The following is a 26,483-nucleotide window of genomic DNA, read 5'->3' as shown; positions in this document are numbered from 1 at the left end:
CTTTTTTCCTAGAGTCTCTCCTTCGCATATTTTCCCTTCTAGCCCTTGGTTCGTCAGTTTCCCCACGTTCCATTTCCTGTCGCTACCCCCACTGGGAGTTCCGCTCACCGCTGCGAAGTCACGCAGCAAGTAGTCGGTGTACGACCAGTGTCGGGCCAACCGGCAACGTGTGTAGGTGGTACGTTTACCCTCGCGGTTTATTTCGAACTCATTCGAGTTCCACGAGACGAAACCGGATAACTCGCCAGTGGAAGGAATTCTGCGTCGTCTCGGGCATCGAAACACATCGTCAGACGCAAGAAAGATCGAGGTAAAGTCGACAGTAGAGCTGGAAGTCCGAATCGTGGTATACGGACACGTGTCAACGAGGTGCCTCGTTGAACAGTCACCCACGCTTTCCTTCCACGCTTATTGTTTCTCTTACGCCATGCCGCATGAATCTTGATTTTTTCGCTCTCCGCGCCTCGTAATCTCCGTTTTTTACGCCACGACAACTACGACGCGGCCGCTTTGACTTTATTTTTGATGTTGCCCACCTCGCGGACACCGATCCGTGGCTAAACGTGTGGCTGCCGCGAAATTTCATGTCGGTTCACGTGTCGATCGTTTGTGTTACGAGGTTTGTTTAATCGGAAACGTGCATGGAGAAGAGATTTGTTGGAACACGATTTCAACGGAAACGTAATACCAGCACCGCTGCTACAGTATACAGTACTTATTCCGTTTTAAACCATGCAGTATGCAATTTTAAACCATCTACGTTACTGTTTTTATAGTGGTAATTATATATTGTTTTCATAAAACATTTTTACACGTTCTTATACGTGGATTGTAGATGTTTATGCATATTCATAATTTTATAATTATTATGCTAATACTGTAATGAGTACTTTATTTTGAATATTTTATACGCTTCTCTATATCATGCATATTCCGTATATTTTTATACAGTTTAAATTTTTCTGAAATGCATAAACAACCGCAGTCTTCTTCTGTTATTTGCTTGTCATCAAACGTGGAAGGAATTATGGAATATTGTTTTCTTTCAATTATACAATGCTATGTTTAAACTAATTTAAAGTAACGAAAGAAGGTTTGAGTTTAGGAAAAATTTTATAGCGTCAGTAACTCAGCAGGTCTTATACAATAGTATCTTCTGGTCTAGAAGCTTTTTATGTCCAAAGGTACTGTCATAATGAAAAAATAGAAGTCTGCTTTGCAGAAATTTCATTAAAATTTTGTTGGCCGTCACGAAATAAGTGTTTTGGTACTTCCTAAAATTACTTTGTCAACGTCGAGTACTTAAAATGTTACCTTTTTGTCACGCGGGAATTTTATTATTCCAGAGTACATATTTTGTTTGCGAGAATTAACGTCGTCGATCTTTACGAGGTGAATACCTTCTCGTTCTATTTACAACTTGGTTTCACACCGCGATTCTTAAAATTCGACGAAATTTTGCGGATACATTGTTTCTGTTTATGTTGTTATTGTTCAGCTACGGCTTTAAATAATCCGACCAGGGAGAAAATCGATTGGAATATTGGATATACATAAAGAAGTTTATATGTACTTAGAATGCAAAATATTTTCTCGATATCGCAAACAACGATATTCCAATCGTTCGAGTTTCGATAATCACGCTCGTACGAGAAAATCTTTCCACGAAACTTTTTACCTCTTATCACGTGATAAACAACAGTTTCGCATGTTACGACTAGCTTTCGTAACTTGTAAATTGACTGCGGGTTAAGTTTGGAATTTTCACCCTAACGTGGCTGTGGTGTGTGGGTTCGATATTCGTCTACCCCTGGTTTCCACCCTCTGGCTAAATTTCCTTTATGCATCTTGCGAACCCCATACATCGCACCACAATAGCAGGAACTTTTTTTCGAAGCTGTTGAAATCAAAACTAGAGATTTAGCTTCGGAAAGTCGCTGTATCTCGTTTTTATTTGCATTTTACAAATTATTTACTTTACTTAAAATCTATGGAACGATTTGCTGTAATTTAAAAAAAAGAAAGATCATACTTGTTTCTATGTATATAATTTATGAATGAATCCAGATGTATATTGCGATACGTTATGGTAGTTGAATATCACGCTTTTTTCCACTTTTGTAAATACGAGACATAGATTCTATTCCCGCGGTGAATCCATTAAAAAGTAATACGATAATAATCACGGTATATGTATAACACATAAATTCTTCTCACAGTGGTTGAGATCGATAATAATCATCGTGGAATGGCATTGACACGCTTTTGTTCACTCGACCAGGACTCGTATGAATTTCTCGAACAAATAAAGTGCCATTGAAACGCGTAGTACTAACGCCGATGACTTTCCTGACAACAGACTTTGTAATGTACCTTGAACTTTTCATTTTATACGCCACCCTAATTAACCTCTGCTCTGGCGCAACGAAATCTTTATAACGGCATCCTCGTCGAGGATTTGAGGATTAATGAAGGAAATGCTGATTATCGCGTCCTAATACTAGGTGGAAATTGCTCGTAACTTTGCTTACCAATCAGCAGGCTAATGGCAATTAGTATGAAGCGATTGCGTTATTCGATATTGCATTTCTCTTGATTTTCCTTTGATCCTGGCCAACAGCAGAAGCTTTTATCACGTTTAAAATCATAACGTGTTAGAGGAACAGTAATTTTATACGTCAGGTGTCAATTTAATTTCTTTTCCGGACACGTGTGTTATTGAAACCTAAAATAATTTACATTTCTAGATCAAAGATCAAATTTCTTTACAAAACGATCGTAAAACTTTTTAAACGTAGAAGATATCACATTTTCTACTTATTTTTCTTTTATGTTTAATCAATTTATACTATTTTCACTATATCGCTTCTCTTTTTCGTGTCCTCTTTACTCTTTGTCCTTCGTTCTTCAAACAGTTCAAGAATACGGCAGAAGTTATAATCAGTTTTAAACAGTAATCGTGCCCTACAGTTGGTGCCATTCACAATAATAACATTCAGGCTACTATTTTTCACATTACCAAAATCCCATTTTACTTTTACAACGCAGAACATCATTAACATTTTTGTTACCCTCCTTACTTTCTGTCGTATTCCCTGAAGTACAAAGATTTATTTCTTCGCTGTGTTATATAAAAATCTTTACAACCTTTATAAATGTATACAAATCTTTACGTCTGTCGCGAGATGCGTAAGATTCTTTTGCAGGCAACGATAGTAAGGTGGTTTTTACTGCTTATAGCAAGGATTTGTCACGGGTCACCGAATGTCTTTTGTTCGACGGTTTATGTTCACACACGAAGATGAAAACTGACCAAACGCGATAAATCAGTTACAGCTACTAGACGTTCTATGTGAAAATATTCGCAGTTTAGGTGTCACGGTTGAAAGCACAAATGAGCTTCGTTGCTTATCCACCATCCGAAGGACTTGTAAAGGTTTTACTTTTTCGATATGTTACTTTGAATGTCTCTTGAACAAGCTGTTAACAAAAGTGGCGAAATATAAATAAAATAGAAAAATCACTCGATCGATGTAATATAAATTTTGAATCTACAACAAAAGTAGTAGAAGATTCAGCACAGTTGGAATTAGGAAAATGCTTTGACATTTTTCTCCGGTTTTAATTAATAATGAGTGATAAAGGGATATGTTTATCAATTTCGCCCAAGAGAGTGTATCGTATTTGTTATCGTCAAGTTAACGAATATATGAGTGCACAGAGAGTCCTGTGAAAATTGGCTGCGCTTCAACAGCATCAATTATTTCTTCTGCGCTTGCAATATTCGGCGACGAGGCGTAACGCTTTATTTGGTTCGGTAACAGACCCTCTAGTCCGATTTCAGATCAGAACCATTACTAAACGTTATCAAATGATAAATGTGATTATCTTTATGAATCATTTGTTTAGGAATATTTTTGTCACCGGTTGGTAGCGAATTTTGGCAGACGGTATGTTCCTTTGAACGCGTCCGTTCATGCCCAAAATTTTCACGTATTCTACCCGTTTGAACTTTACGGACGTTATTAGTAATTTATTTACGGTTATCGTAAATCGCAGAGAGACATTGTCAATATCCTCGAAAGGAAAAAGTGGATGATCTTATTTCGATGAAATTGATATTGATATTTCGATGAAAAGTTTTCGTAATCTGAGAAACCGCTTTCGGTCAATAATGATGTAATTTGTTATCGTTTCTCGAATTATTAACTGCGATGTAAAAATTCCAAGCTGTTTTCATTCTTAAAGATCGGATGAATGCGTATACGTCTTACGATGTTTGCAAATCCCGCTGAATTTATCTCGTGTTTCTTTCTGTACGATATTTCGTTACTGTCAGCTAGCACCTCTGATGTACTTGCCAAATTATACTGATTTATTAATTTTATCGGAAGATATGTTACGGTATAACGCCGTGTAGAAATTTTGGATTAGTTATTTAACGGAGTTAGCAAAGCTTGATAAAGATAGTATGCCTATCTATCATTTTCATATCCGTGAAAAATACCACGCTTCCATATGTTACTGGTCTGCTAAATTTTTTAAAAATATCCCAAGCTAATCATAATGCTACGTGACTAACATTTCTTCATTTCTATCCTATATTATGGAGCTGTTACGTAAGCACATTAAAGCGTGAGACAGAAGGAGCTCTAAATGACGAAGTAGCAAAAAGAGCGTATTAAGACCACCATTAACAATCCTTCCGCATGTTTAATCTCTGCCTGATAATGTCGTTAGCGTTAACGGAATTACCGTTCTCTCTATTAACTTTATCTCTATCATCCCATTATCCTATTCATACGTTCATTTATTAGCGTGGTTGGCGATTTTAAATACTATCTGTTCTCGAGAGACGGAACATATAAAATATATTACCGCCGGCAATTTTTCTATTCGACACGATTGTAGTTCCGCATAGTTAGCAAACAGCCATTAAGAAAATTTCCGAGCGTGCTCTTATCCCCGGGGAAACTCCTCTTATCTTCGTTACATGGCCATTTGAATGAAAAGGATCCAACCTTTCCTTTGACGGAAATACTCGTTTCTTACCCTAATCACGTTGTAAATCCTTACGGTCATCTCAAGGTACCGCTACTCTGAATTTTCTCACGTATTCTCGTGCCAACCAACGAAGTCGGGAAACGTCTGTGTTTACTCGAAGATAGCTCCCCAGCTTTTGACCATTGTATTTATACCGTCCAACCAAAACAGACGGACTGCATACATCAGCCTTTAAAACACAGCAGTTTGAAAAACAAAAGGAGAGAACAGATTGTAAGGAGTCTGGTCAATGTTACTGGAATTACAAATTAATTCGATACAATGAACCGAATCGACGAAAGACGCGAAAAATAGCAACAGAGGAAGCTGGAACTGTCGTGATACATAGATGAAGCGAATTGGCTTTGAACTGTGAATTCTTTCCGTTCGTATTTATCGACTGACATGTGACCGTTTTTCTTCCTCATAGATAATATACGACTGCAACAGTTTGCCCGTCGAAATGAAAAACATTTAGACTTTAGACAACCGGAGTATGTTTGTACTTCGTCCGTGTTTCAAATGATTCAAAGCTGTATGGAAATTTTAAAAGCTTTGAAATTCTAGGCGTGGGATTTATTTCGTAGCAATCGGATTCCATCGTTGAGAAATATATTATTCGAAAAAAGTTGTTATTTCGTAGAAATGAGACAGAATAAAGCGACAAAAGCCCGTCGTGAAAAGTAACTTTGTTCCTTTTTTAGTCCAGTTTTTATTCCAGTTGGCTGTATAAAAATTTCCATTTCTCCGAAGCTACGAAGTGCGAGCGTGTTATTAAGAAGCCACAGAAGAATGAAAAGTTGGCAAAAATATTTCCAAAGTCTATACTATACATATTCTGGATAATAACGAAATTATTTTATCATCGGTGTTACTTAAAGAAAGATCGCGAGTGATAAGAGCCGCGAGTTTAATCAACAAAAACGTGCTGCGTGCCACGCAATTGTCGTAGGTCGTCGAGAAATTATTTAAAAATATAACTACTGCCAGGGACCTATTTCTGGCGAAGACTGGCTGGTCGATCGCTCCGAGTTCGAGGCTCGTTCGTCGCGTCGCGTCGGGTTGGGCTGAGTATACGCACGCGATCTGCACTGACACGTGTCGACGTTCTACTCGGTGTCAATCGCCTATTAACGTTACCCTGTCTTCTCAATTTACCAGGGAGTTACGTGGATCGATTTGTCAGATATGTGAGAGATACCTGTCACGCGCAAATTGATCGATTCGTTTCAGGAGTTTTATTTCAAACGCTCGGGCGGAGTTCTTAGATCTCATACCCTAGACGGTATCGGTGTTTATGTGTGAAATTAATCGAAAGCTTCTGTCGGTTTCGGTTAATTAATCGGAACTACCTAACATGTTTAGTGTTTCGGGAAACTGTAATTAATATATTTGGTAATTTCCGACATGTTTCCAACACCATGTCTCGCGTAGCACGCGATGCGTTAGTAATTAGTGTTAATCGCATTTAGCGATCCGCAAGGGATTCCATCAAGGGAGTTGGCAGCTTACTGACATGTGTAAATACGCAATTGAGTATTATCCTTGATTCGCTAAAATTTCCAACGATTAGACATCAACGTAATTATTGATAAAATCTCTACATTTCCGAAAGGGGTAAATATTGAACGAGCACGACGAGGATAATTACGAAATTTCGATTTATAATTATAACATAGAAAGTTTTGAAGTTCACCGTGACGCCTTCGACGTAAGATTATTATTCTTCCTGCTAATTTTACTTCTTGTCAACAATCGTGCTTCTTAGCTTGTATGTTATTCTCGTATTTATTTTCCTTCGAAGTGTATGAAGTTGACTAAAATGATGTCATAACGTGGAAAGCAACTTTCCTGTCAGATCAACTACCTTGTATAAACCGATATACCAGAACGAAATTGTATTTCCCGTACTTTGAAAAATTCTCAGAACTCGGAGAAAAATTCCGTTGCTTATATGCATATAAATGCGTGTATCAATATTTTTGCCGAAGTTTCGAAACCAACTTTACTGAAAAATCTCCTTGCAAAATTTCCTTACATGTTTACCATTTTGATTTACTTTATTTCTTGAGAATAAAATATCATAGTTTTTGCGCATTCTTCGATTAATTTATCAACATTGGAAGATCCAAAAGAGTACTAAAGAATGACAAATTTATTATTATTGATATTAAAGCATCGCCGTTATTAATACCAAAATTATACATTTTCCTATTTACAAGACTTCGCACTTTCTAAAAGTTGATTAAGACTCTCGGTATCTTTCGTTTCTGTTATCCTTGTGTCTCCTTTCTATCGGTTGATCCGCTTGAAACCGCGTTGAAGCACGAACGATTGCTGACTAGTCTGGCGGGTGTTGAATTTTCTATTACAATGAATCGAGAATGTAGGCCAATAATAAATTGACACAGACGCTTAGATCGATCGATAGGTACGGTGCATTTAGAGAGCAACAATGACGTTCCTGTCAGGTAGTCATCGTGTTCGTTGATTTGAATTTGCTCATGAGCAAACAAACCCCTCAGATCTTTGGCTCTGATTCTATTCTAAGCAGACGTCCGTGTATTTCCGCTTGTCTTCGACGGTTCAGGGCGAGAATAGCATCGACGGAAATTTAGGAACGCTGTAACTTCGTGTTTCGCCGTTATATTCGACGGTAAGTCCCATAAACTCCTCTGCCATCCACAACGATCAATCATCGACGTAGTGGATGAGACGGAGAGAGAGAGAGAGAGAGAGAGAGAGAGAGAGAGAGAGAGAGAGAGAGAGAGAGAGAGAGAGAGAGAGAGAGAGAGAGAGAGAGAGAAAGGAAGGAAAGAGGAAAAAAAGGAGACGAGGACGCTACGATGACGATAAATCGACGAACATTTCGTTCGGAACGTCATTGTCTCAGTGGCATTCGTTCTATCATTTTTATTTTGCTCCTTTGGCAAAAGCTATCCTGTCCGGTAGGTTCTTTTTATCTTCTTAGTTTTCCACCTTTGAAACGAAGATGAAAAAGAAGTTGCTGCTTTCAAACGGCGGAATAATCGACCGTTTCGCTTTCTTATTTCTCCCTTCTATAACTTATTGAAAAGTATCCCCCTTTCTTCAACGTAACGGAGTCGTAAAATTGTTCGTTTTTAACAATTTGGCGAACAACGTGATTGTAAAAGTCATCCTTACAGCACGACATTAAGAAGCTCGTTTGAGAAAGATTTCACAACCGTAACAATAGACTCTGAATGTGGGCCAAATATTTTTTACGTCGATTCTTATAGTCATTGTTGTGCAAATTTTATTATTCTCGTTGTTCAAGGTACAGGCTCGAAGAAATAGATTTCCTCTACCTCCTTTTATTTTTCTAATATTTCCTCGGAAACTCGAATACCTACCGATGGGAAACAGATTTACATATGTTTACGTAGATCTATGTTTTATGTACTATTGAAGCAGAAAAAGTTGAAGAGAGAAACTCAACAGGTCGAGATAAAAAATCAGACAGCTGTAAAGACTGTTCGTGACAGTTTTATCACTCACTTTTAAGGTACTTTGCAGTAGATTAGATAACAGACTCGAAGCAATCGAATTTCTTTTTGAACTTGTGGCAGAAATTTATGGCAGTGCACTTAATAAAAAAAAAAAGAAACATTCAAATTTTCGAAACATCTATGAAAGATTGCGAATTAGTCATTTTAATGAGTCTGGTAATTGTAGTGTTAAGAAGTTCTACATCGATTTGGAGAGTATTTGGTCCGTTTCAGCGAATGAACAGGTGATCCATATATTTCGGTACATTAAAAGGCGGATAAATATTAGAAAAGAACGGCGTAGGGAGGAAAAAAGGCGGCGATTTTCAAAAATAGCCACTGTGGGTGTCGTGTCTACAGTCTGACAGATCGTTGCACGGTTCGCTTTGTCAGCATTTATAACTCCATGCGCAGTATGCGCAGCTGCAGCTGCGGTTAAATAAACCGGTGTGCAGCGTCCTGCTCTGCGGTTCTGCGCTTGTAAACGAATAAAACAATAGCGAGTGCATTGACGTCATCGTCGCAATGAAAAACGATGAACATCGATAACATCGAACGCTTGACTTTTATGTATCGTTAACACTTTGAGATGAAATGGTTGAGCCACGTGCACTCTGTAATCTTAGGTTGGACTCTGTCGGCACCGATCGTTTTTTAATTTCGTACCGTTTGCCTCTGCGCAAGGAACTTTTTCACTCGGACAGCGACATCGTTCGTAAATTTCACGACAATTATGAATTTATGCCAACTTTACTTTGTAGTTTATAATGGGATTTTTTTCCAGCGTCGTCTCTATATCTGGTATGACGGATTCTTAACATAGCCTACTGAACGCTTTGGACGAGATATCTCATTTATTTGACCGAAATTTTCATTATCGTTCGATTGAATGAATTCGATTATCAAGAGTGCGGATTCCCATCATTTGTACCAAAAAATATAGATACTGTAGAGATCGGTAAATTCCTATTGGGAATCAATTCAATGGATTTGGACAAATAGAGTTTTACCGTAATTCGTGCCAAACTTTGAACGTTCATTCAAGAAGTTAGGATAAAATTCAATCTGTAACATATTTTCTCTGGTGATGTAAAAGGGCCAACGATGTTGTGAGAGGACCAAATAATGAAACTGGCATACCGAGGATGTTAACAAAATTCGTATCATTGTAATATTACAAAATAAGTCAACGAAGTTATTTGAACAAATTGCCACTGAAACCTACTTAACTTGTGTGATTTAATAGTACACCGCGCCAACAGTTTAAAGATTTGCCATTTGCCACTTGTTTCACAACTAAAAATTGTACGATCAACTTGAAAGTTAAGTAGTAGTGCTTATAATGACTAAACTAGGACAAAGTACATAACGAAATGGAGCATGTATCGTAATATATAAGTCTATAAGATCCATAAGTAAATAATGCCATTACCCTATTCTCAACCCTAATAACAAGAGTTTAAATCACTATTACTTTAGTTCGAATCTGGAATGAAAATTAAATGCCAATCTTCTTCGTCGTTACCCAATGGACTTGTAAATATGTTTATACTTTTACGTGCGTGTTTATTTTTTCATTTCCAGAAATATTCGTAATATTTCATTAGGTGCCTTGGGATATGCACTAGGAAAATTATGTAATCGTGCTATTTATACATGTTAGAAATTGTTGGCGACAAATTTTGACGAATAATGCCAAGTCTAATTATTTCACTAATTAATTTCTTGTTAATACTGTATAAATTACCGACCAGAAGTTTGAGACCACCGCGCGTACTATAGAATCCGGAAGTTAAAAAAGAACTTCGCTTGAAATCCTGTTAGCTTACGCGTCGTTACACGTCTCCAACATTATAATTAACGTTCATCGCATATTCGAATGAATTTATGAACAGCATCGAAATATAATTCTTTGGGAATATCGCGAAAATTATAACTTTAATTTCCTGGTAGCTTCTCCTAGCAAATGTCAGTCAAGCTACAATCTTTTCCTCCGTTGCAAAATTAATGAACGGAACAGAGATTCCAATTTTGTACCGAAAACACAGCTTCTCGTTTCACGAATGAAAGTAACGCTGTCCAATGGAAATAAGGTTAATTCATTCTAAAATTGTGCGGGAAAATCAAATTATTAGCAACGTTCGCGTAACGGAATTTTTTTCACGTGGAGGCAAAAAACCAAGTTCATTAATGCGTCATAAAAGTGAAAAAGGGAACGTGTTTCGTAAAAACTAGGCCAAATGCCGGTAATTCCTCAGCTCGATGGAACCTCCTATGACCCTGTCTTCGCTATATTATACCTGTACGATCTGCCGCAATGGCATTATTAATAAAATTATTTATCATTTTTATAAAACACCCACCCTGAAAGCACAAAGGAATGTTTTGATGTTATTGGAATACTTTGCCCGGGAAATAAAATTACGTCAAATAGCTTCTTTAAAAAAAAAATATTCAATTTCTGGGAAACATAGCATACGAACGTGTTTTAGGTTTTAAAAAGATCTGAAATAATTCTGCAAAGTTTATTCTCTGATCAGAGATGAAAAAGAAAAAAATATGCGGTTCTGTAGTTTCATATGTCACAAGTTAAACACGCTATACGATACAAAATCAGCAAAACAGCCTGTTTTTTCTCTCCTCCGCTTGGTTCATTTTGTAAGAGAGGTTTTAGGAAAAACTTCCTACAACATTTTTAAACAACAGCGAATATTGGTATATTGATATGATTACTTTGTGTTACGTGACTGTATATGATAATTTATGTCTACAGATAGATCACGAAGATCGTTTTTCACGATTTGCGAGTCTCATAAATTCGTGTCTGCATGTGTGCTATGATAAACACATCCATCGACAAATCGTAGGCTTTAAGATACTTTTGGCGATCGTTCGATTGCCAGTGGTAGTTTCTTTTGCGTGATATTCTGATCGTTTGATCGCTTGATATTAAAACTGAAACACGATATGACAGTTGTAGCATTCATCGAGAATAATAATTCATTACTAGAATATGTTTGCGCGTTTATTATCTTTTCTGAAATGGATTTCTCAGTAGCCTTTTTCCCTATGATCTCGTATGAATTTAATCTTAATATTATTTACAACAAGTTCCAGTTTTCTAAACACTGTTGTTGAAATATTGCTTTCAGCATACAAGTAGAATTTTCCTAGTAGTTGAGTAACATTTAATTTACGATTTCTATAAAAAGAAACATTTTTGTTCCATTTTACCTTACCATTAATTTCGTATATGAAACCTACCCGCGTATTCTTGACATCGATTAAATTTTTGCCTCTTTGCGCGCAGAAGGGGTTCGCGTTAAACCGCCTTTTATTGAAATACGATCAATTTCAGCAAAATGGATGTATTTTGTATCGGACGAGTCAGATCGTGGAACAAACATAATTAAAATTTTAATTAACAACAAAAGGATTCTATACCGCGTGTATAATAATTGAAAGAAGTCCGGATAACAAATGTAAACCAATTTTCCTATAGATATCAGTCACTATTAACAATATGTTGCTTCGTATAATCAATATTTACATTTCTATATATTTAATAACAACATTCATTACCAAAAATTCATAGAATGGATATTACCAGTATTTACTTATTCTTGTACGATGCGGGCCAACACTCTGCAGGAGAAACAGTCGCCACATGCCAGTAACGCAATACGTATTTTGTTTGTGTTTACATATTCCTATCCTGGATTGTTTACTCTGCGTACTCTATGCCAAAAGTGCTACGAATTAATTGTTCGGAAAACTTTAATTAGTAAATAGTCTCATTGAAGCGTAGATTTCATCGAAGAGTACGAAACGATATAGAGTAAATCTTCGATTTACCGATGCCTGCCAGTCGATGTTGTCTTGCCAAAATGTTCCGTTTCTGGTAAACAACTCATGCGACTCATACCTAGTTTCTCAACTCCCGTATTATACCTGCGTTCGTCGTGTCTATTTTCTCTTTGTACGATTCACGCTCAACGAATATAGGCCGATTAACCAGAAAAATATAAAAAGAAATCCATAAATTGTCTACTTTATAATCTGTAAATTCTATTCACGATCTCTAGCTAGAACCGCCTCTTTTCTATTTTCGTTCTGTATCGAATTATTCAAACATCACGTCGATAACTTTCATCTCTCGCGCATCTGACGAATTCGAAGGAGTTTCTCTAGACAGTGTTTTCTAGATCTCTGGATTAAGATTCCTGGATGAAGATGGTTCAATGATCGTGACAATTTAAATTTATTGTCGTAATAGCCTTCTCACATTTTCCATTTCATATCGGTGAAAACGATACAAGAAAAAATTTTCGCATTGTCAACGTCGTTGTCCGCGCCGATGAAGTATAAAAGGGCAAAATGATTGCACTCGAGGATCGATGTCTCCCTTTTCACAACAATTTTGAGAAATTATAAGCCGAACAGACGGAGGAATTACGTACATTCATCATGTCCGATTAATCCTGTTCTAGTTTATTTACATTTAGACTGGCGCATAGGATTACGATTGGGAAAAAATTATGATTAAAATTGTTTGGATTGTAATTAATACAGTCATTCGTAACTGCTCGGATACTTTATATTCAATCATAATAGCGGCGCGAGAGCTAACAAATGATTGGTTAGATTAACGAAGTTACTTTGTTGGAACAGGCATGATACAAAATTGTGGATTTCGTTGACAAAACAAATAAATTCACACGTGACTATGCACGTTGTCTAGGATGATTGTTCACATTTCACGTTTTTTCCGTTGAGATTATTCTTCCTAATCCCGCGTTCTCTGAGAACATGACAACAAAATTCTACACTTGGCATGGTGCATTATTTAATTTGGCTGCTTCGAGGAGTTGACGTGCTGTAACCTTGTAGTAAAGGCGAATAGAATGAAATTGATACGTTTCGGCAGAAGGTCCAGCTCTTGCCAAATTATTTCAGGCACGTAGTAGTATAATTTACTTATATATGTTTCTTCGTGTTTTTGCATTGTCGTTTTTCAAACCACAAACTCGTAGCTTCTTTGTCTGCATAGGAGATACTGCGTTTTATTTTACTGTATATCGGAATATTACAAAGTTGATATCATTAATTTAATTGTAAGGAGTTCCATTCAATTATTACGCAGTCTGGTCCCTGAATGGCTCACATATCAAAGTTTGCGGCGATAAAACCGGTAAATAATTAAAATGGGAGACATGACAGTAGCTCACAAATTATTCCTGACTACGCCCAACTCTCAGCCATAAACCCTAAAGACACTTAAAGCCAAGGAATTTTAAAATTATACTGGCGTCCGAGCTACTCAACTTCGCTCAACTCAACACTAAAATATTACTGTACAACGTAAGTTAAGTAATCTTAAAAGCATCAGATAAAGAAGATGAATACAAGCTACGTTGTGCAATACAAATTTGTTACCAAGTTAATGAATCTAAAATTCGTCCTTCTAATTTCCATTGTGATTGTATATTTCATGTTTAGATAAACGTGTAATGTACATATTATGTTAAGGCATGTTTGATCAGTTTACAAAGTTAATAACCATATTAGTGTAAAGAATAACGGTATACTAATCGCGACGAAGAGAGCCAAGTATCCATGGAAATTTCAAATTCGTGCCAAATAATTGTAAGTGATTTGTGAAAAGATGGATACATGATTGGAATTGACTGTCAAAGAACTCGGATGTTCTTTGTTATCGTATCGATTGTCTACGCAGCTTCTCTATCATGGATTTTTCTTTTCTCTACTTTTTCAGGTTTTATCAAACAACATTTCACGAAACTGTGAAACTACGTGAATTCAAAGTGATCGTAAGAAGAAACTTTCTTTTTGAAGAGTTCTAAAGAATTAAAATTATAATCATCGAAATACAGAACAGAAGAAAAGAAATGGAAGCTACTGAGTGGAATATTATTGGGAAAAGTGACACAAATAATCGAAATGAATGCCTGAAAGAAATAACGAAGATGTTCGAGAATTAAAGAGAAAGAAAGCAAAGAAGTTGAAACCTTTCAGGAAGCTTCTCATTGATTCCTGTAAACGTAAATCTCGAACCAATCAGAACTACGTAAATGAATGTCTAAAGTATTAATACAAATGTCACTGTAAATTTCACGTCTAATGAAATATCGATAATTTCTTTGTAAGGAAACAGATTCAGTAAATATTAAGAATATTCGGAAAACTGACAAGTACATAATTAGATATTAGTTTTATCAAAACTTTTTTATGCCATCTGAAAACGTTAGCTCTGAATATATAACGAATGCAATATGGTAACGCACTAAGCAAAGTGATTAAGTCGGACCACAAAGGAGAAGTAGACCGTTACGTCTGCCAAATAGGAACTCCAGGTATTCAAAGGATTGAACAAAATGGCGAGTCGAATGAAAGCGTTATATAATCAGGTACAATATCATACGTTTTTGCTTTTATTTCTGTCTCGTCTCATTTTATAATTAACCGTTTCATTTCAACTTCCTGTTCACTGCATGTGCGATAAAAGATTCTAATAGAACGATTCCCTAAATTTTTTCTGCGAACGTAACAAAATTTTGAATGAAAATAAAATATTATAATTAGATATTTGTATATATTTATAAGTATTTATTTTTACAAACTAAGGAAACGGGACCGAGATGAAATCTCTGGATATTTCGTGTGTGTTTTGTTGTACAGGTAATCTTCGAGAGGCGAATTCTTCTTGGTTGTACTGTTCTCGTTGGCCTGTCAGTGTGCATATGGTCGATTGCCATTGGAACCGATCACTGGTTCACAGTCGAAGCACCGGATGAAGGAGGTTTACCCCTCGGGGATCCAAGCAAAGGTAGACGATTAATCTACAAGCATATGGGTCTCTGGAGAGGTTGTGTGGAAGGGACCATGCCACAGTCAGAAAACTCCACCGAAATTATCCCCTACAGTAAGTGTATGGAATGTTTGAAAAATGTTATCGAATATTATCCTCCTGCTCCGTATTTTCTCGACACAACGTTGAAATTTGAAAGAACGACCCATTTCATTTTTATATTATTTTCACATGATATTGGAAAGTTCGGTCTGCTGTGAAACGTGGAAAACTTAATAAAACGAAATTGCTGTTCAATCGGATAGCCATACTTTATCGGTCACCTAAAATGAATTTAATGATTCGAAATTTACTGGAAAAACGGAGCCTTGTAACTGATTTACGTTTATGAAGTTTAACTTTGATCAAAGTCATGGTAAAAAGAAGTAAACCCAACACAGCCAAGTTATTCTCTTTGTAGTTGGCTCGAACAACTCTCGTCATGCCTTCCCAATAATTAAACCAGCTATACGTAATTTAGACTCGGGCGAGCTCGTGACAGAAACGACAATACACTCCGTTGGAAACGACCACTGAGAAATTTTACATCTTCATCAAATTAATGGCAAAGAATTCCACACCTGTGGAACGAGGGATAAGAGACGTGCCACGATATGTCGCCTGTCCGAATGACGATGGCGTCGTTCCAAAAAAGGCGGGTTCGATAATCGATATACATAAAGAACAAATGCATTCTGAAACCTCGTTCGTTAGTTTCCCGTGCTTTAAATAGAAACAGTAGAATAAAATTGCATTAGTTGTACTTGCACTATGTTAGGCAAACGACCTTCTGCAACATTGATAATTCATTTTCAACAAAGTATACGCATGCATACGTTCTTTCAACGTTGAACGATCAGAGTTACCCTCTTTCGCCTACAGTTTCCATCATTTACACCACGTTAAACCAATACGCACCGTTGCCCAACAGACTTTGATTTATCACACTTCTGCTTAAAGAAGGCGGATATTCATCCACTATGTCATCCGGAGATTTACCATACCTCAATAAACCAAGCTCGATTATAAACCTCTCTTGGTACTTAATTTATACGTTTGCTCACACTTTGATGCACTAGCCTGGTAAACTTTAAATAAAAATCTACGAGTACAGATTTCTCTTTTCTTTCACAATTGCTGCAACTCCTCTTATTATCGTAATGTTTTTAAAATACGCCGATTTAAGCCAAATATCGTCGATAGAATTTTTAATCTTCTCTCTTCGAATTTGTCGTTACAATGTCGCAGATTCGAAGCAATTAAAGACCTAAAAAAGAAAGAGGAGTAATTTTCTAACCAAAACAGTTAATTTCACTCCTTGTAGTTAATTATGGCTATGCCAGAATCCGCATCTGTAGCTGTACACTGACTTGTCATACGTCACGTCCACTGTTCCACACCTGTGCTTCATCATGTATATGCCAGAACTGAGTTAGATAACCGTAATATCATCATAAATTGTCCAGGGATCGATCATTTCTCTCATCGTATCTTCATCTCTAACCTGTTTTCAGAATTTATCCTTGTACTAACACAAACGACACGTGTTGAATTTTTATCGTTAAATTGTTTATCTAATTCGACGTCTTTACGCGGAAATTCCTAATCATATTCGCTAAGGTGTGATGGATTCACGTTTCGTCGACCGTAGCTCGCGTAATCGAAGGATTAAATATCATGTGGTATAAATATTGATCACGGTCTCATTGTCTCTCCAGTTCCGTTTAAAGGCTGCGCGTAAAAATAACTCACCATGACGCGAGACACGAACGAGGCGTTCCAGGCAAAGAAAGATAACCAGGATGAGAAAATAGTAAATGGAAGCTGGGAGAGAAATGAAGATGGATAGGGTGATTACTGTAAACCAGGGATTTAACGCAAACTGATTCGTGCATCACGCTTGCAAACAACGGGTCGAAGTCTACATTAATCAAGCGGTAGTTTAACTTTTAATTTAATATCCAACATTTTTATCTTTTTTCTTTCAGAGGAGTGCAAGAATCAGGACATGTTCCCGACCGAGAAGCAGTTCAAGTTGAACCCGGGATTAAACACCGTAGTCAGTAAGTGAAACTAAATTACCAGCGTACTGTTCTGTCTTTTTTAAAATTCTTTTTCGAGGAATCATCCACTTGAAATACGTTTGCTCGAAATACACGGAGACATTTGTTTAAAAAATGCATTATCATTGTGGACCTTATACAAAATGAAACCTACATGTACTTGACGTAATCGAAAGATAGACGATACTATTAATTATAAAAGAAATTTGTGAAAGCATCGCCACACTTGAATCTATCACTTTCAATCTATCACTTGCAGATTATTCGAGGACACAGGCATCGTTCGCGATAATCAGCCTATTCGTGATGATGATGGGCTTTTCTTTCTCGATCTACACGTTTCGTAATCCACGATATATGTTCAAACGATTGGCTGGTGGAATACATTTCATTAGTGGTAATTAACACAATTACTAGTTTAATTTAGTAACTGTCATGGATACAGATTTATTATTGGTTTATTGGATCTCTGCATTTTTTATTCTATTTCTCGCTCTATGTTTCGTTTTATTAACGAGAAAATCTCGTAAACTTCCGATCTAGTGTTTAATTTTTAGTAGCTCTACGTATAATAGATCTCAAAGTTGTGTTTTATTATCCTTAACTTACGACGTTTTAACGATCCAATCATCGTTTTTATCTCGTTTCAGCCGCTTGTAACATGGTGGTGATACAAGTACTTCTGTCCTCGATCGAGTTCGAAAGCAAACATGTACACACGACATTTCCAAAGGGCGCAAACATGAGGTACGACTTTTCTCTGATTCTGGCCTGGATAGTATTTCTCTGCAACCTGTTCGCGGGTTGTGCCTTTATAGTGTTCTCCAGGAAGCGAAAGAGGGACAAGGCACCGACGGAAGAAATTGCGATGGCTGATGAACCGACCATAATCGGTCGTTGATTCGTCTTCGATTATTTCCTAATAATTGATAAATTCGTCGTACGTTATTGGAGACTGTCGCCTGTGCGTGATTCATGGAGTGAATTCGATGAAAGTAAAAGACGCGAACGTACTACATATCGTGCGCAAGCTCGTAGCTGTATGTGTGTTAAGAAAACGTTTTAAGAAAATGGATAAAGTGCTGAATGGATTTTGTGACGAAAAGAAGAAGAAATTGGATATCGGTGCATTTGTATGGTAATTTTAATTCTGATTATCTTTATGGTTAAATAACTAACTTTCGCATACATTTCTCTATCCAGTTCGTCAACATTGTTAACGTTATTGTTAAAAGACAGAACGTAAATGTACTTCGATATTCAATTTTCCATCTCCCCCAGGTGGTTGGATTAATCGATGCTATTGCATCGATACTCTAAGAGAAAAATATATTGAACATTTCGTAAACAGGATAGAAATAATTTATTGACAACAGATACTATTTTTCTATCATATCGGAATATGGAAGTTCAGAATATTGGGACCATTTAACAGAAATTGAAATATTCCTCGTCGAATATCTGCCGAAATGAGCGTAATAAATTTAACATAAATAAAAATTCTAAAAGCAACTTGTTTGCAAGGCGTTGATATTAAAACTCGGCCGAAGCAAAACTTTCAATGGACGATTGCATGCGTATTTGAACAAATGGTAACTGAGTACGAAAATAAGATATTATATACAACAATCAAATTCTGAGATAACCACCAAACTATTTATTTTTTTACACGAAAGTGTATATTTTTCTACCTTCTTCAACAATATACTCGTGAACTTTAAAGACTAGAGATATAGTAAACGAGAAAATATTTTGAATCTTCTCGACGTAATTTGCAATATGTATATGTAACAATGTTGAAAAGACAATATTTCTCTATAAATAGATATTCGATATTCTAGGTGAAACTCGGTGTCGAAATTATGCCCAAAGAAGAAGATAGATATTTAGAAATAGGAATGCCGAAACAATTAGTAGTTACCCATATTCTCTGTACAATCTATCAAGTCTAGAAACTATTTTGGAATAACCTTATACCATAAGTGAAAGCTATTGTATTAATTAAACTCAGAGAACAACGTTCAATTATGAAACTTCACGAACCAGCAATTTTGGGGGAGTTAGGAATGGAATTATTTCGAGATACACGAGAATATTACAAGTTCTTGGATAGAATGGAGTTATTGTTAGTTACGCGAATTAAAACAAGTTTAATTAGCAATTGACTAATTGCTAATAAGCGCGATATATTCGTATGTAATATACGTATAATTTTGAAAATCTTGATGTTTAACAGAAGGAAGAGTGTCGCTTATTTTTGCCAAGGTCCATAATTTCATTACGCGTCTAAAAAATTACTTATGTACTTTAAAAGCTTACGCTCAAGTTACTTAATTATTATTACATAACATTAGCTATTTAATTAAGGAATGATAATTAAATTATTTTTTATTAAAAGCAAGCAATTAAGATGCGTAAAAGACTTAAGGACCTGAGCAAAGTTACGATGATTATTAGGTAATTTTACGATTCTAGTCATCAAAGATGCAATTGTACAATGACTAAGCGAATGAAATATTTGCACAAAAGTATACTTAATATCAAGATATTCCGCTACTTCGAATGATTATTTATTAAGTACCACGATGCTAGTCGATAGAGATTTAATATTCAATCGTACAACTTTTACATTAAGATTTATCTTAACACTCGTTAAGGGCACGTTAATCAAAGTTCAAAGACATGATTCTTCATGTAAAAGATTATAGAAGATTAACTCTATGTAAATAATATCATGTCCAATTTTATCTCTCGATAAATTGAGAATGGTGCAAGCGAAATATTATCGAACTGTAAATTGTTTCTCTACTTACTTACTAATACAAAGTGTTCGTGTTTCAAGCATAAATTTTTCGAAACGAGATATCTGCTTTTTGCACTATTCTCATTTTCAAGCGTTCGATTACAGGAAGTTTCAGTAACTTTCTGGGATCCTGAGAATCGCGATTTCTACGACGATGATTCCTCGTCATCTTATTCATGGCATAAATCCATACGCACATTTGAGAACTCGCGAGTAAGTATTACTTAAACGAGTCTTTTTACGTCTGCATAAAAGGTGAATTTGCGCCATCGATATCACTTATATTATATACTGTATCGCTCTTTGTGGTTGTTTGAACTTTAAGAATTTTATTGTCCTCCGTACAAAAGATTATGAAAATTAAAGTTCGCTAATTAAAATTCTGGTTCTAATTTCACAACAAATATACTAATTGTTCATCGTAACAATTAAAAAGGAACGTACAAATACATATATATATACACATAGTGCCAGTATAACTCGAGAAATGAAATACGAATTATAGTAAATTAATGTAAAATAACGAGTACGTGATTTTACAATTTGTTTTAACTTACAAAACTAGCGCAGTCTCGTTATCGTTTAAAGTTCTTATAATATCTGAAGAACAGATTGATTGTTCTATATAGATTAGCGAACATTGATTTCAGAATGAACTGCACAAAAGTGTCTGATTAAAAGTTCCTTCGCCTTTTGCTTGTTGAGTATAAGCAGCTGCCCACGCGTTCTGATAAAAGACATTTACTTTATACACGTGTACAAGACCATGAAAATAAATGTAATTGCTCTTTTCCACGATCGAAATAAAGGGTATTCACAAGTACGGTAAAATATCAATAATTATCGTTATAGAACGAGAAATGCTCTCACAGACGATTGGCTCGTATTATTTGTTACGTAATTACTAATTGTAGCCACATATCACGATGCAATTAGTACTTCTACATCAAATAATAACAATTGTTAATTTGCAATTCATTGTCCATGATTGGTCTATCAAACCGGAAGTTCCAACTGGATGTTCAAACCGGAAGTTGTTTTTTAATTTGATTCGAATTTCAATCGAATTAAGAAACGAAAATCGAAAAGGGAGGATAAAGTGCCAAGTTCAGTTGGTGTTGTATTCATTGCATCGAATCACATTGTATGGATATTTTTAAATTTCTATTTGCTTCGCGATGTTCTGGTGGAAGATATGAAGATGTTTTTGCAATAACAGTAGTTTTGTCAAAGCCATATACTAGTGATCTGGATTCAATATAATATTCTGCCAAAATTGATTGGCTGAAGTGTTTTAATTTAACTCTGTCTTCATATGCTTTGTTTCTAAGTTTATCAACTTTCGTATTAAAATTAGATATACGATAGAATTTCGTTCATTTGAAACCGTTGCGGGATAAGAGGTTCGTATAACTAAAGTTCATATATACGTAAGAGTACACTGATTCTTCTTACTACTTACGATTTCTCGTTCATATAATGCTGATTTACGTTCAGATAAATTAATTTAATCACTAATACTAACACTAACTAAAGTTTTGTTTAAATGAACGGAGCGCGTTTAAACAGACTAATTACATTCGGCACCATATTATAGATTGTAGAGGGCGTAATAAAAACTCTGAATGGTCGGTATTACAGATCATATTTCACATTATTATCACCACGGTTGTTTCTGTTTACAGATGGCGCGTGTGAGATCCCGCCATGTGTTCCTATAATAAAAAGTGTTCAGTCTATACATATACTTACTTTCAATTAGATATTTAAGTACAATTTATTCTTTATCAAGGGTAATATAGGGTTTTATAATGAAATTTCGACGTATAATTTGTTTAAGTAGAGAAGTTAAAGTGCAGAATGTAGATACGATTTGCGCGGAGTGATTTTGTTGTTTCCTTATATCGTTGGACAATTTGAAGTTTATAAGACAAGAATTGTGTATGTAAATTTTCTTTCTTATTGATTGATTGGTTAATTGGTTTGTACATTGATAGAAAGAATTCTGATGTACTTTTCTTGAAATTAATATAAATTTATTTTTTGTTAAGTCAAATTGAAATCTTTATGGAATGATACTTTTTGTATGTTATAATTTAACAAGTTATATTTCAAATCTTACTTGAAAATTACATCAAATTGTTATTAATTAACCTAAATGATTTGTATGTTATGGGATATGCGTTTAGTTGAATATTAAATTTGAAGAAACTTTATTGTACAAATTGTAAAGTTTGGACAAGCTTATCATAATTGAATACATAAACAATAAACTTCTATTACATGCTAGTGAACATGGATTATTCTATAAACAATGGCAACGTTTCAAGAAAAAGTTTTCTTCTCTTTCTTTTCAGGGCAAATGTCATATATAATAAGATCAATCGCTTCTTTTCTTAATTTATCAGATGACAGTTGCCCACTTTTGGTTTATTTTACTTAAAAACTACCAAAAAGTCCTTTAGAGACTGATATATAATGGTTTGATTCTGAGCATTACAAATGTACAATACAAAATGAACTTTCATTTGCAATGCATTTTATATCATATATTGCATTGCAAGTATCTGGGCTTATTTACAAGTAGTTTGTGTAGAATTAAAGAAAATTATTGAAGTTATATAGTAACGGTATTAGCGTGTGTACCAGTCACATAAAAGGAACATATTATTTTATTGGTGTTATAAAAAATTATAGGTTAATATCTTTTTTACAGAATCTTACTCACCAATTAAATTTGCTGATGAATTACTTCTGTATGTTTAAGTTGGGTATGTTATATGAAAAAGTTTTGTTTCATGTTTATATGAGCAGTCTATAAGATGTGTATTTTTATGCGACTGGAAAGCTGTACATGTATAAAAACTAACTTAAAAATTTAGGAACAGGAAAATTTTCATAAATTATGAAAGTGGTTCATAAATTATGGTTATTGCTAAAGAAGTTATTTACCAATGTTTTACAATGATATTCAAGGTGATGAACACAAAATTAGAAAAAGGTCATATAGTTTAAGATTTATGTGTATCATTTCATCAGATCTTTAATTAAATTTGTTGTTTTATCTGTTTTGATTGACTAATTATTAATAGGTAATCTTAATAACTTTCATCTTTGTTTAATCGATGAGTCTGCATACAAATTCTGGTGGAAAATTGACTACTGTATAAAAACTTATTAACTATTTAATTGTGTTAAAAATTCTCAGACATACTAATGTTGTAACAATATTATATGTTCTGTACAGCACATTTTCCTTAGTTAGATGGGCTTTTTAACAAGTTTGTGATACAAACAATGAATCACCGTCGTTGTCTGTATCAATTTCTGAAATTCATGATTGCAATTCCTTGTTTTCCATCTGGGAAAATTCCTTCACGAGTATAATCTATCATATAATTCATTTCCAATAATTCCTCTTCTCGATTTAATCGATTAATATTTTCATTGGCATTGCAGTCTTTGGTATGACTTTATATTCATTTTAATTTTAACACCACGAAGACCTTGTTTTCCAGTTTGAAATTTTAAGTTTAAGTAATTCGTAAGAATCGTTTAATTGTATTAAAAACAGAATAAGAAAATGATTATAATTGGGAAAAACAACAGTTCTTTTTGGTCCCCACAGTATTAAAAGTAAAACCTTGGATATTCGATTACTGTAAACACACTAATGCTTATGTAACTATAGATTTAATCGATTTACAGTTTCGATTGCTTTCAATTACAGTAGATGTATGTAACAGTCTTTTAGGAAACTTTCGCTTAATTCCTTTCCATAAAAATTCTATCTGAGGAAGGAATACAAACAATCCTAACAACTAGAAAATGACAATCCCATTAACAGTCAGAATATAAAACGGTGAATGTTTCTTTTTTACGAATTCGAGAGTATTACACAATATTTCTATGTAATATTTACCTGCTAAAAATTCTACACATCACATAAACATATTATCATCAACGACTTCCATACGAATAGAAATTTAACGATCATTAAATTAATAATTATTAAGCTCTTTCCCGTATTCTGGAATTTTTCTTTTTCTTTCAACGACGATGGGACGGTTCGTTTCAACAAAGCTATCATATTCATCTCATATGCGATTAATAATGGAAGATCGAGGCTGGCAGTCGTTTTAGCTGATTAAAATTATTAAAAGAACTATCGAGATTTTGTTCTCGATTCATTTTCTTCAATCTTAGTCCATAGTTTAAGTTTTACGTTCACCGAGTCACCATTTATCATCTTTAAGTGTTCTTCGCGTTCTTCTCAATAGAGAGGGAGAGAGAGAAAAAAAAAGATATGGAATAGAAAAATACACAATAAAATAAATTGAGAAATCGAACATGTTAATTAATAGTTACTGCTTCACTTGATCCTTACTCGTGGATTATGTACTTCATGTTTTTCCCCCCTTCACTTTTTCCCCTGATCACGATCTTGAGCTACAGAGTTACGCTGTGTAAAACAGGAGTTCGGCGAGTTATTAATTTCGAAATTCGATAATCCATCGACCCCCAAGTCTCGTTGCTTCAGTGTCTGCTTTTGTGTGGCTTTCTGCTGGAGTTTGAACGATGAAAGCTATCCGATCTTCAGTTGTAAGGTATCAGGTATCTCATTAAAAAGCGAGTCGATTTGTTTAATCGCCAGCTATGTCGTGGTCTTCCTCGGTTTCCGCTTCGTCCTCCTCGTCGCTTTCAACGCTTTGCACTAGTCTCGCGTATCTGCAAAATCATAAACCGTTCGTTTGATTTCACGACACGACTACTTTCATTTCGGACCGTATTCGTGATTTTATCTGCGATGAATTTTGCGTTATATATTCTGTTGTAAAGTTTCTACCCTTTCTCTTAACGTAAGATAATCCTTTTTCCTCTGTCTCCTCTCTAGGCGGTCTTCGAATATCAAAAAATTTTACATCGATTTTAAATAGCAATTTTAACGTGCATGTATATATTTGAAACAAATTTCAAATAAATTTAGTCCTATAGAAACTTCATAATTGGAAACAAAATTATACCTTAAGTTCCAAAATAAATTTAAGATACAGTCAATTACATTTCCTTGAATCAAATGTTTCGAATGTAGTATAAAATACTAATTGCCAATTTAACTAAACGTTACATGACTTTTTGTATGAGGAATTTTATGAATCATGGGCATGTTACTCGATACGAGTTGCGGAAACTGATATGACGATATAATTAAATGCTTGATAAAAGAGAAATAGAATGACAAATATGATAGGAGAAGGTAAAAAGAAAGACGAAAAAATATACCTGACGGTATATCAGACGGGAGTCGTTTTTCTCAATGTGTCGAAGGTCCATTCACCACCCCTAACTGGTGGTGGGGGAGGTAGAGGTTCGTCAAGATCAAACGTCACGAATTCGTGTTGAACACTGGGACTGTATTCTTCTTCTTCTTCCTGCAGGACATCGGCTGTTGTACTGACCTGCGATTAATTAAATTATCGAATTCTAAAGTACTAAAGATTTATGAAATTCCAAAACTACGAAGCATGAAATTCGTTTGGGAAATGTAATATTTACGGTTAACGCGTAATATTTTTATTTTAATCGTAATTTTTCTTTCAATTACATTTTCAGTCTGCCTTTTATTTCAACTTTATTTAAATGTTATATTTTGTAGAGGAAACGTGAAAAAGAAATTAACGTTAAAATGAAAATATTCCGTCTAATTAAACATTTTTGTATTCCATTTTCTCGTTTTCTTTTTTACCGTTTGTGTGGTAAGGTCCCTAGGGAATTGCCTGGAAAAGTGGTCGTGATATTCCAAATTCGGAGGTGGCGGTAAGAACTCGTCGAAGTCGACATGATCTACCGAATCCCTGCCGAAGAAGTATCTTTTCTGATGCCTCTCGCAGAGGAAACCACTGTGGCCTATAGTCGCGTGATTTGCATGATGCACGTGGTGATTGTCCAAGTGATACACGCCCTGAAAAAAGACGTTATGAACAAACAAACGGATCTCTGTTCCGCGTAATGACAATTATCTCTTATTATCTTCGAGTAAAACACGTTAAAACGAGAGTTAAATAAGGAGGAAACTGCGTTCAACGCGTATACGAACGATTCTGTATATAAGGTTATTCGTTTAATACCGGAAGCGTTAAGGTTGATTGCTTCAGCGGGGAATTAGGTCAAACGTATAAAAGATACATTAAACCCCA

At 35.2% G+C, this 26,483-nt stretch overlaps 2 protein-coding genes and 1 long non-coding RNA gene across 7 annotated transcripts in view; 1 reads left to right on the top strand and 2 right to left on the bottom strand.

Annotated features, from left to right (window-relative positions):
- The first annotated feature begins 123 nt into the window (after positions 1–123).
- LOC126923080 (uncharacterized) lies at positions 124–21,109 on the top strand. Of its 3 annotated transcripts, none has more exons than XM_050736114.1 (6): positions 124–310; positions 14,329–14,980; positions 15,252–15,495; positions 17,409–17,483; positions 17,743–17,880; positions 18,134–21,109. In XM_050736114.1, exons 2-6 carry the CDS (start codon positions 14,948–14,950, stop codon positions 18,382–18,384), a joined length of 741 nt encoding a protein of 246 aa, XP_050592071.1. In that variant the 5' UTR covers positions 124–310; positions 14,329–14,947; the 3' UTR covers positions 18,385–21,109. The 3 variants fall into 3 exon arrangements, with proteins under 3 accessions (XP_050592071.1, XP_050592075.1, XP_050592074.1); XM_050736118.1 differs by lacking the exon at positions 124–310 and adding an exon at positions 340–778; XM_050736117.1 differs by lacking the exon at positions 124–310 and adding an exon at positions 7,481–7,699.
- Positions 15,198–21,871, bottom strand: LOC126923090 (uncharacterized). 2 transcript variants are annotated; one of them, XR_007713056.1, is made up of 2 exons: positions 21,749–21,871; positions 15,198–16,924 (listed from the first exon to the last, which is right to left on the bottom strand). It is a non-coding gene; the product is annotated as an uncharacterized LOC126923090 (long non-coding RNA). The 2 variants fall into 2 exon arrangements; XR_007713055.1 differs by lacking the exon at positions 21,749–21,871 and adding an exon at positions 18,093–18,203.
- Positions 21,872–22,482: 611 nt separating this feature from the next.
- The window catches only part of LOC126923074 (voltage-dependent calcium channel gamma-7 subunit), a 39,690-nt gene continuing 35,689 nt past the window's right edge, over positions 22,483–26,483 (bottom strand). The window contains exons 7-9 of one of the 2 annotated variants that reach the window (XM_050736103.1): positions 26,033–26,248; positions 25,570–25,745; positions 22,483–25,014 (exon numbers count right to left, since the gene is read on the bottom strand). In XM_050736103.1, the coding sequence (XP_050592060.1) occupies positions 25,581–25,745; positions 26,033–26,248 (381 nt within the window). In that variant the 3' untranslated portion in view covers positions 22,483–25,014; positions 25,570–25,580. Of the gene's footprint in view, positions 25,015–25,569; positions 25,746–26,032; positions 26,249–26,483 lie in introns of those variants that run through there. The other variant, XM_050736104.1, reaches the window with a different exon arrangement.

This window comes from Bombus affinis, chromosome 13 (assembly GCF_024516045.1).
Source record: "Bombus affinis isolate iyBomAffi1 chromosome 13, iyBomAffi1.2, whole genome shotgun sequence".
Lineage (NCBI taxonomy): Eukaryota > Metazoa > Arthropoda > Insecta > Hymenoptera > Apidae > Bombus > Bombus affinis.
The sequence above is the reverse complement of the archived record's forward strand: the minus strand, read 5'-3'. Positions and strand labels throughout refer to the sequence as shown.

What these genes read in the sequence shown, in the direction of transcription:
- LOC126923080 (XM_050736114.1), top strand. Translation starts at nt 14,948, where the DNA reads ATGGCGAGTCGAATGAAAGCGTTATATAATCAG. An exon ending in TGAAAGCGTTATATAATCAG is followed by an intron (nt 14,981 to 15,251) that starts GTACAATATCAT and finishes TTTGTTGTACAG; the next exon opens with GTAATCTTCGAGAGGCGAAT. An exon ending in TGGAATACATTTCATTAGTG is followed by an intron (nt 17,881 to 18,133) that starts GTAATTAACACA and finishes ATCTCGTTTCAG; the next exon opens with CCGCTTGTAACATGGTGGTG.